The sequence below is a fragment of the Kryptolebias marmoratus genome, linkage group LG12 (genome assembly GCF_001649575.2).
Source record: "Kryptolebias marmoratus isolate JLee-2015 linkage group LG12, ASM164957v2, whole genome shotgun sequence".
Taxonomy (NCBI): domain Eukaryota; kingdom Metazoa; phylum Chordata; class Actinopteri; order Cyprinodontiformes; family Rivulidae; genus Kryptolebias; species Kryptolebias marmoratus.
Window position 1 is genome coordinate 4,898,955 of NC_051441.1, and position 11,529 is coordinate 4,910,483.

An 11,529-nucleotide genomic window follows, 5' to 3' on the forward strand; every position below is an offset into this window, starting at 1 on the left:
GTTTTGGTAAAACTGGTCGAATTACAGTCATTTTTTTGTGTTTTCAGAGGTCTTGAATTGGATTGGCTCCAAAAGTTAATTAGTTTTAGATGTAAATCCAACCATAATTGCCTGAAAATTTTAATAAAAAACATCAAGTTGTTCATGAGATGTTTTGCTAACAGACAAAGAGAGCTGACCAGAGTTTTAAACCCAAATGTTGTACAAGGTGGGGATCAGTCTCAGCCACTAACACGCTGAATTTTAGCTCAATATCTATAAAAATGATGGAGTTAGAACCATTTTTCTGTTTGGTGAGATTGTTTTGCTGTGTTTCTGAATAATACACGTCACTTATTGCTCTTGTGAGGCTCCCTATTTGCAGATATATGATTCCACCTCTATTTTTACCGAGCCGCTCTGTGTTTAAACGTTTTGTTGAAGGCCTGCCATCAAATCACTGTTTTGGCAGCGGCGAAAGGAAAAAAACCTGCTGAAGATAGATCACACTCCAGAGTCTCAGAGCAGCGAGCCTGAAAACAGAGACGAGCTGTACGAAATGCTGGACGTGTACAGTCACGCACGGACACACACACAGACACCGGAGACGCACCAAGCCGGCTCCAAAGACAGATTGGGGGAAAAAAAGACATGTAATTCCATTCTATCTTCTCCTGAACGGGGCATCTTCAACTAGTCAGTGCAGCGAGAGTTTCAAAGTAATTCACCTTTCACATATGACACCTGAGCTGCAGTAAAGATTAAAATCTGAACTAAATAAATGAAAACCAGCATATTATATCAGCAAATAATTGTCTTTACCAACTGAGCCTTCTTTCAGTAATAAGCTGAGGATTTTTAGGGACAAAAGCTTCTGTCAGAGGTTAGCAATTCATTTAATCAGGATCAGAAAGAAGCTTTGTGCCCAAAAAGCAGGTGGTAGAAGACCAGAGACGCAGAGCTTGACACATGACCCCCCTCACGCCCCCCACTCCCATACAATGATGTAAAAAAGCATCACACAAGAATCAGATCGTGTTGACATGGAGAGCCTCAGTCAGGCACACCTGGGAGAAGGTGCACCTCCAACTGTTTGTCTGATTCATTGTACATTTGCGCCATCTGCTGGTCAACTGCTGTAATTACAAGTTACTTCCCTTTCTCACAGTTGTCCTGAATGTGCACACTTTTTAACTGCTGAATTATTGTTATTATTATAGCCCGCTGCAGAGTTTTAATGAAACTCTTAGAATATAATCATTAATTGTATTTCTACAAATGATTAACTTTTAGAGTCAAACCCATTCCAGATGGACCCCAAAGCTGATTGATATAACCCAACATAAGAATGGCTGTAACTTGGTCAATTTGATGGATATTGAGCTCAGATTTGATGTGGTACCTACTCTGAGTGTGACCAAAACAGCTACAACTCATTTCTCAACATAAGATAGTCTAAGTTAAAAATTTTGGCATGAATGTTGGCTCGTTATACATTTCCATAAGGAAAAGCTAGACCTTTCATTTTAAAGAGGGTTGATTTGTTTCAGATTGAATACTTTTTTCCTCCCACCGCTCTCCGTGAGGGAAAAGTTATGGCCGAAGGAAGAGCACCAACCACCAATAAATCCGACAAGCTATCAGGAACCAGTGCCTAGATCTAGAACTGGACACAAAAGCCCAACATAGTCTGAGGAATTAGAAATACAATCACAAGCACAATAAGAGAAAAAAATACATGGCAAAAATGTCAGTTTAAGACTCAAGTAATAAAAAATTATTTTTAAAAATCTGACTGATATTTATGGGGGACAAAAGTATTCATGAATAAAATGCAAATATGTGTTTAAATTTGTTAAAGTTCGTTGCAAACAACCTGTTATTCTAAGTCAGCCTTAGAAATACGACGAGGAGCTTGGATTAGAGCCGCTACTCCTCCGTGTCGAAAGGAGCCAATTGAGGTGGTTTGAGCATCTGATCAGGATGCCTCCTGGAAGCTTCTTGTTGATGGTTTTCTGTGCATGTCCCACTGGAAGGAGACCCTGGGGCAGAACCAGAACTCACCGGAGGGATCATGTATCCACTCTGACCTGGGAACAACTTGGAATCCACCTGGAGGAGCTGGAGAATGGATGGATGGATGGATGGATGGATGGATGGATGGATGGATGGATGGATGGATGGATGGATGGATGGATGGATGGATGGATGGATGGATGGATGGATGGATGGATGGATGGATGGATGGATGGATGGATGGATGGATGGATGGATCAGTCAGTTAAGTACTTATGTACAACATGGAGAATTTTGGTGGAAATCTAACTTAGGCACATCTTCTTTAAAGTTTTTCTGTACACACAGTATATTTAAAAATGTTATTTGAAGTATTTAACTACATTTAAACAAAAAAGGATAGCTACAATAAGTTGAGTTGTTGTAATGATCGTGTCCTTTACTTCCCAACAGAAGATACCACAAAAACAATAATTCTATGGAGGAAAAAAAAATTACATTTTTTAACAACTACCAATAGATGGCAGTGTTTGGTTACATTTGGTTCTTTTAAAAAAGCTCACTCTTATCTTGAGAAGGACTTCTCAAAAGGAGGCTGCAGCTGAAACTGAAATGCTTGCTGAGAATAAAAGCAAATGTAACTTTTGTCGCAAATAGGAACGCTCAAAAAGATGGGTTAATTACTCGCAGAAGGATGTGGGAGACTGCAAACCAGTCCAAACATAAAGATCATTTTTAGCAACATGCAGGAAACATGAAGCTGAACGGAGGTATTTGATAAGATACAGCTCTAATAAATGTCCATCTTTAATGTGGAGACTTTAATGAGTTTCAGCTCAGGGAAAGCCACGAGAGACTGGCAGCATGTGTTTATATAAGTAGGCTGAGCAATAAAGTATGACAGGGTGTTGAAGATGTAGCAGGTGGAAGACATGGTGAAGACAGAGCGATTGAGGAGGACATGGCAGTAGGGCAGTGATTTAATTAGCACCCTCTACCCCCTCCAGCCCTTCACTCATAGCATCAATAATGCATGGCCCCTTGTTTCCACTGCCATAATTAATCCTCTCTTACTATAATTAAAAGCCAAAAATCCCACAAGATGGTTCAGCTTGGCCAGGCGAGGGGCAGGGTTGGCACGGGAACTAATGAAACCCTCACCCTGTGGACAGACAGATCGACAGATAGACATGTTGACGGAGAGATCGACAGGAACTCTGTCACAGGCGGGGTGACTGACTGAGGCAGGCAGGAGAGCTGAAATACCGGGGAATAAATGGACATGTAATGAATTAAAATGAAAGAATTTGAGACTGAACTTGAATTGTTGCTTTCTGCATTTGTGAATGAGCAAGAAAAGTGAGGAAGGAGACAGCCAGCACATTTGCACACACACACACACACACACACAGAGAGAGGCATGCACACACTTACTTACAGAAGCATCCAGCTCCCAGATGAGGTTTGTCTTTGCTGCAGCCAAGCCAGACGAGAGGGAGAGGCGGAGCTTTCTGATGCTGCAATTAGGACCACACTGTCTGGGCGAGAAAACGAGAATGAATATTTCAGTCCGGAGATCTCCATGGGTGCCTATGGTGGGGGCCTGGCACACCTACAGACACACACACACATACACACAGTTTACAGAGGTTGCCAGATTTATTCACCTTCCAGTCGCAGATGCCATAATTATCACATCAGTATCTTCGCCTAAACAATGCCAACTGTTCTGCTCGTTGAACTATTATACAAGGTTTACAGTATGAGCATAAATATGTATCAGTGGATGTCGTCTGAGATGCTTTTGTTGTCTTCTTTGTGGAAGTAGGTGCAATGAGCATCCAGGCTTGGCCGCGTGCCAGGAAACAGCACAGTTGGAGGAGCGGAGGTCACTTCTCAGCCTTAATTTCTCCTCTTCCATTCACCTCTCAGCATTTTTTCTCCAGTGTCTCACTTCAGAGGCTCTGATTGTTGCAGATCCTCCTCGCTGGATTTGTACGGTACAGGAACAGTCCCCTCTGGTGAAGCACCGCCCTCCTCCTGCCCCCAGCCGCCGTCCTTGCACCCCCCACCCCCCCATCTCCACTTGATTTATCGCCCTAAAATACCACTGCACTAATTAGTCAAGTAATTAATTAATAGGCATTTGCATTTGTGCATATGCAATTAGGGGGCTGGAGAGAGGAGAGTGCAGATGGGGTCCAGGAATCTGGTGTGAGGAGGAAGGGTGTGTGTCGGGGGGGTTGGTGTGTGTGTGTGTGTGCTGGGGGGGTCCTTTTGTGTATGTGTGTGTGTTTGTGCCATATCTCATATTTAAGCCGGCAGAAGTTTGCACCTCTTTCAGAAAGACAAGTGAAGTGCAGGTCATCACCTCTCGTGTCTGACAGCAAGAAAAGGACTCAGGGGGGAGGAGGGAGAGGAGGGGGGGGTGACAAAGGTGTGGAGGTGTGGCTTGACGACTTTGAAAGGCTATTGGATGTCATTTACACACAGAGGAAGAGGAGTGATGGAGATATATGATATCTTAAAGGGAAAGAGCTCCAGTTTTGCATTTTGATTGCAGTGCATTAAAAAGCACAGCAGGTGGTCTTTGCTTTGACTAATCCACACACAAACCGGATGCAAAGTGATTCTAAAATGCCATAAATCCCAACAAGCTCTCTCCTCTGGCGTTTTAATATCAGATCAAAGTCTTCCTGATTGGAGTTGCTTTGAGCCCCACCATCGGCTAAACTCGAGCTGTTGACATTTAGCATTTGTTTTGGCAAGGTGACCTGAAGGTTGTCTGGGACTTGTTGAGAATGGCTCTGCGCTGCGCCGCTGCCCACACCTCTCTGACCAGCCCCCTCCACAGAGCAGCCGAGGACGGAGAAGGCATGAATTTGGCTGATAATGATGCTCGATGCCCCTCTGCACACTCACATGCTGACACAATCACACCGCCGTGGTCTGGGGTAGAGCCAGGTTATCATCCCCCTAATTCCACAGGGGGGATGAGACACATTAGCGAACGTGCAGCAACTCTGCTCCCGTACCACAGCTGCCGTGACCCAATGGATGACCCTATAACCTCCAAACCAATTCCCGGGTTGTGTCTGAGGAGGAGATACAGGAGCGACTCAGGACCAAGGACATGATGAGCCATCAGCTATTTCTCATCCTCTAGGTCCCTGTTCTCTCAGCCCGGTGGGTCTCTTTGTGCCAACTTGGACTGTGTGGTCATCAAGCTCATTTCTTCCACATTAACTTCAATAATGCCTCCTAAATAGAGAGATCTCCTAGCTGGGACGGAGACAATGCAGCAGATCAGACATACTGCAGGGCACCAGGACGGCGAGGAATCCTCGCACCTCCACCACTCGTGTGCCAACATGCCTCCTCCTTAATCCTGGGCACCTCTGCCAGCTCCAACCAGCATCAATTCCCTGTCATCCACCAGCACACACACGCCCCCTCCTCTTCCTCCTCATTTTTCATACATCCCTAGTGGACCTGCACACCTGGGTCTCAGGCTCTCACTGCTTCCATTCACTCAGCCTCGCAGCAAACACAAGCAGCAGCTCTCGGCGAAACATTTGATCCTCACACACAAACCGCTCGCCTATATGTAATATTTTAATCAGATTCATTTCTGGCAAGTGGGTCAGCCGCAGCCAGTGTTGGGCCCCGCAAGAGTCTGAACAAATCACAATTGGTTTTGGTTCCTCTGAATACATGAAGGCATAATTTGATCCAATTAGGTAAATAAATAAACAATATGCCTTCTGTTCCGCTGGCCTTAATGCACTTATAATGCATCCCCATCCCCCCCTCTGCCCCCACTCAGGCATGAAGGAACCAAAGATGTGGCGGAGGCGGAATCAAATCACCAGTTTGCCCACTGTTTCTTTGAGTAAATAGGTGGAAATGTTATAATCCAGCTTTGTTGAATGATTTTTCCCACATTGAAAACTTCTACACACTAAAAACTGCTGGGTTGTCTTAATAACTCAACTGCTGAGTTAAAGCTGTTGGTTTGACTAAATACTGGGCCAAAAAGTTTGACCCAGTCATCGGAGTCATTCTTCACAGTCCAGAAGTTGACCAAACTGGACCTTTGCTTTAGGATGTAATAAGCAGAGATAAGAGGGTAAAAACAGTTATAACGTTAGCCTGGTTAGCTTTATTAATTTATTTATGAATGGCTTTCGTTTGCTGAAGCTACCAGCGATTAGCACCAGCTAGCTAGTACAATTTCAAGCTATAATTGTCTAAGTTTTTTTTTCACCTATTAGTAGCTCTAATTCAACAGATAGATAGATAGATAGATAGATAGATAGATAGATAGATAGATAGATAGATAGATAGATAGATAGATAGATAGATAGATAGATAGATAGATAGATAGATAGATAGATAGATAGATAGATAGATAGATAGATAGATAGATAGATAGATAGATAGATAGATAGATTAAAAAGATCCAGCAGCGTTACAAGCATTCATCTCATTACATTAACTAATTAAATAAACTTCTCAGTTGAATGTTCATTGTAACATTAAATAAACACATTAAATTAATTAAATAAACTCAGTGTGTGAAATATATCAAATGGTGCAGTTTTAAAAAGGTTACTCCAGATATATTGATATGAAACATTGAAATGTGGGTATGCATTCAGTGTAAACAAAGCACTTTTATGTGCTTATTTTACTCGGCAGATCTGTGCATAAATACTAAGAATCCATCAGAATTGTCAGACTTGTCCATCCTAAACATGGACGTCAACATAGATGACCTATTTTCAGTCACTTCTGCTGTTTTCAGGAGGTAAACAAACAGGAGTAGTGGTTGGCAGCTTACATTTTTTTTAATTTAAGGGCACATTAAGCACGAGAAAAAAATGTGGGGATCTTATTTCTTTACTTTATGATTTTTTTTTACCAGTCTTTATGACATTGCTGTAATATGATGATATTTATTGGCTATTAACGCGAGCGTTTGACAGGTGAATTAGACGTTTCGGTTAAAAAAAAGTGGCCTGCATGTCTCGAGGCAGCAGCACAGGTCAACGCTGATGAGTTTTGTTGTTCCTCCATTTTATTTTCTCCCTCTCTCTTCTGTTTTTCCTCCTTTTTTTCTGGCTGTGTGAGCGCTACCGCGGTGACAGATGGCGAAGCCCTCCTCCTCCACCACCACCACCATCTCCTCCTCCTCCTCTTCCTCTCTCTCCCCCTTCCTTCTTTCTCTCTGTGTCTCTCTCTTCCCCCGGGAGGGCAAATCTCTCCGAATGCGGGCGCATGTCAATCACCGGGCTCTCATGTGATGGCTCTTGCCGGTGACGTGCCAGCCATATGGGCGCTGGCATCACAGCCTTAGCTGGTATGTAACCCCGTCCCCGGTAGCTCACGGTGTCCATACGCGCACTGACATACACACACATACACACACACCTCCACACACACTCACACACACGCATCTACACTCATACACATACACCCTCACGCAAATACACACGCAAACGCGCCAAGACGCACAAGCTCCGGATATTGAAGTGAGCGTGCCGGGAGAGGAGGACCACTGAACGCAGCATCAGCACCACTGAAAGCCAGCCGCGCGCTCCCTGCACCTGTGCGCTGAGAAGGAGCGCAGGTTCGCTCGCTCGTGCGTCCACAAAGATGGTCTGAAAGTAAAGCGCGTGGGTTTTTTTTCCCTCTCTTCTTCTTCTTCTTCCCTATTTCTTCCGCCTCCAATCCGCTGTGAAGAGCGCGAGCAGAGGTAAGTTGGAACAGTTTGAAAAAAAAAATCTGGCATGTTGAAGTTGTCGTTCAAAATGGAGGATAAATTAATCCAATTACCGGATTAAAAGTAGTGTTTTAATAGCTGGTTTGCACATTGTTCTGATAGAGTTTAAACGATGTATTTGGATGATTTAAATCACACGTTTCGTTTGTAATTTCTAGCATCTTTTGGCGCGGATCCATTTGGATTATCACCTTCTGTGTGTCACTTTGTTCTGTCACATCTCTCCTCGCGATGCAGCGACTTTGGGATAGATAAGATGAAGATGGCACGCGTTGAATCCAGTGTGTCATTTCTCTGTTTTATTGGGTGCGCTGCAGCTCCTCGCCCCCCTTTTTTTTCTCGTCGCGCTTGTCCTTCAACTTCTGACATCCAGAGCTGCCTGGACTATCAACTCCCAGATTAAAGAACTCAAATCGAAAAGGCACGTCAGTTTCACCCCTCTTGGATCTCTTACAGGAGCGCAGTCCCGAGGATTTGGAGAGCAGCCCCTGATAGCAGCGCTCGGGCTGTAAATAGAGCCCTGCTGGACACTGATTTGATGTAGATTCCTGCGCTCGGACCGCGGCGCGGCGGGCTGACAAACAAAAGACAACCACGGAGACTGATGAGAATTTTCCGGGGGAGGTGTTTGGATCGGCTCAGAGGTCCCAACCAAGGACGTCCTCGAGCTCAGCTGAAGATTTATTGATCTTTTTTTATCGATGATTTGTTCGGTGTCGGAGGAAATGAAAGGGTGGGACAGCGCCACAGCGCCGCGTGATTTATCCCCGTTTGTCCGTTTTTATCTCCCACGCCACAACACAGGACCGAGTTTTTTTATTATAATAATTCATTTTTAACGAGATCTAAAAGGATACAAGTGATTTCCATTTGTAGCCATTGACTAAAAGGGGCTTTGGAGTCACGCGCTCTTGCATACAGAATTATCTGTAAAATCTATTTCATGTAAGCTGCATGATTTGTTAATTGATGTCGCGAGGGTCTTTTTTACCCTCCCCTCCTTTTAATTGCGCAAACCTCCCGATCCTGAGGTTTAAAAACTAGATTTTGCCCCTGGCACACCCCCCAGAGTTAATTAAGCAACCATCAGAGCCTACCTTCGCGCGAGCTGCCAGACTTTCTGCTGCCGCTGCTGTAAGAATAAGAGGAGAGGATCTGTCAAGGTTCAGTCTCTTTTTTTATATTGGGATACTATCTGCTATTCTCGTGGTAGAAGGATTCAATTATTTTATAATAATGTTCAAGAAATAGCTTGGATTTTCGTATTTTGGGGCTTTTTCTTAAACAAATAGACAAATTACATGTTTATTAGTATTACTGAGATTAGGCAAAATACAGAAAACTTGTATTTTTTGTGAGGAGAAGCGCTTTTCTGTCAAGAATATTTGCTTTTCAGAGCCGTTTCACAACCCAAATGAAAACGGAGTTCTAGTCAGATAAATAAAATCCCCTCCTTCTTTGCCTAGTCTGAGAGGAGGTGCGCGCTGTGGATGAATAGTGCTGGAATGCAGCCAAAAGAGTATATGGGCGTCAGGAGGAGTGAAAGTGGGGGGCCCCATGGGACCTGTAATGTGGCCCCTGCCACTGGGACCCGCTGCGAGAGGACGCGACAGGGCACGCGGATGACAGCAGGGAATTAAACGGGTATCCGTCTAACTGCAAAGCAGCGGAAAGCCCTGAAAGCTCATTTCCCTCTTTTTCCATTTGTACTTTTTGTATTTTGTGGCCAAACATAGATTAATTATAGAAATTAAAACGTACTGAACCAAATATTTCAGATATTTATAGAGAAATTATTTACATTTTGGTGCTGCCGCGCCGTTGCGACAGATTGACGCTCCCTGTGTTTGACATCCCTTCCCCTTTAATGTCTGATTGTCGATCTTGTTCTCTTGTCCCTGCAGAGTCACAATGTTGACGAGGCTTTTCAGTGACCCGTCGCTGCTCCCCGAGGTTCAGAAGTACTCTGCCTGGGCAGAGGACAGCGACGGAGAGGACCACAAACTGAAGGACGACGAGCAGGACGCGCAGGACGACATGGAGGCTTCGGACCTGAGAGGAGGCAGCCGGACTCACTCCGAGCACGCCGGGGAAGACGACGAGGACGACGAGGTGGAGGAGGAGGACGACGGGGAGGACACGGAGGGGGACAGGCCCAAGAAAAGGGGCCCCAAGAAGCGCAAAATGACCCAGGCCCGGATCGAGCGCTCCAAGATGCGGCGGATAAAGGCCAACGCCAGGGAGCGGACCCGCATGCACGACCTGAACTCTGCGCTCGACAATCTGCGTAAAGTGGTGCCCTGCTACTCCAAAACGCAAAAACTGTCCAAAATTGAGACACTGCGACTGGCAAAGAACTACATCTGGGCCCTGTCGGAGATCCTGCGCTCCGGGAAGAGGCCCGAGCTCGTGTCCTACGTGCAGACGCTGTGTAAGGGTCTCTCCCAGCCCACCACCAACCTGGTGGCGGGATGCCTGCAGCTCAACTCGCGCAACTTCCTGACGGAGCAGCAGTGCCAGGAGGGGGGCAGGTACGGCTCCGGCTCCTTCTCCATGCATTCCTACCCGTACCAGTGCGCGCGCCTGTCCAGCCCCCACTGCCAGCCGGGCTCGAACTCGCTGAGGACGCACGGTTTTTGCTCGGCCTACGACTCCCTGTACGGGGGGAGCGGCTCCCCGGAGTACAACAGCCCCGAGTACGAGGGGCCCCTCAGTCCGCCCTTGTGCATCAATGGCAACTTTTCCCTGAAGCACCAAGGCTCCGCCTCCCCCGACAACGAGAAGGGGTACCATTACTCTATGCATTACTCTGGCCTGCCTGGCCCCAGGCCCGCCGGGGCCCACAACCTGGTGTTTGGCTCTTCGGGGGCCCGGAGCGGCATTCACTCTGAAAACGTCCTGCCTTACCACGACATGCACTTACACCACGAGCGCGCCCCCGTGTACGACGAACTGAACGCGTTTTTTCACAGCTAAACGTGCGTCCTCAACAATCTCTCCACGGCACATTTCTGGACTTCACCCACCAGGATCGAAAGGCATTCTGGGAAACCCCTCACTCGTCGTTGTCATTAGTGTTTTTTTTTTATTTTTCCTTTAATTTGTTCAATCTGTTTTGCTGTAGTCAGGGATGTAGTGGAGGGTAACACAATTTACCCACAATCCTTTTTTTGCGCAATAAAAGCTGTCCATCCTCTGAAGGTGACACAACTCTCTGAACAAATCACAACAAGACCAGGACAAGATTCTTTGACGATGTTAATATTTTTCATGTGTGATTTGTGTTTGTGTTGGTGGTTGTTTGCATTCTGATGACTGAACGTCAGAGTTTACACACTTTTTTTGTTGTTTTTTTTTACACACACCACTGCATCTCTGGCTGTAGAAGCCCTGAAACCTAAAGGCTTTCTGAATGAGATTAAAATAAAACATGTCACCCTGTAAGATTTAAAGCAAGGATGCAATATTCAGATGTGAAGAATCTAAAAGAAAAAAGAAGAAGAATGATGCTGAGATAAAACTGAGCTCGGAAAATAATGTTAGCTTTTGTTTTGTTCTGTTTTTGGGATATTTTTGCCAGTTAATGAGTCGTTTAGCATCTATGCAAAACCCAAGGCAGCGGGGCCCAGGAAGGGACTGTATGTGTCCACACACACACACACACACACACACACACACACACAAATTAACACCCAACAACCTGGCAAAAATGCCCAGTCCAAAATCTAAAAAAATTAAAAAAAAACACA

At 45.3% G+C, this 11,529-nt stretch overlaps 1 protein-coding gene across 3 annotated transcripts; it reads left to right on the top strand.

Moving 5' to 3' along the window:
• Positions 1-7,245: 7,245 nt before the first annotated feature.
• Positions 7,246-11,529, top strand: LOC108243757 (neurogenic differentiation factor 2). Of its 3 annotated transcripts, none has more exons than XM_017429420.3 (2): positions 7,246-7,753; positions 9,685-11,529. In XM_017429420.3, the coding sequence occupies exon 2, from the start codon at positions 9,692-9,694 to the stop codon at positions 10,754-10,756; it is 1,065 nt and encodes a 354-aa protein (XP_017284909.1). In that variant the 5' UTR covers positions 7,246-7,753; positions 9,685-9,691; the 3' UTR covers positions 10,757-11,529. The 3 variants fall into 3 exon arrangements, with proteins under 3 accessions (XP_017284909.1, XP_037834440.1, XP_017284910.1); XM_037978512.1 differs by lacking the exon at positions 7,246-7,753 and adding an exon at positions 7,785-8,513; XM_017429421.3 differs by lacking the exon at positions 7,246-7,753 and adding an exon at positions 8,522-8,943.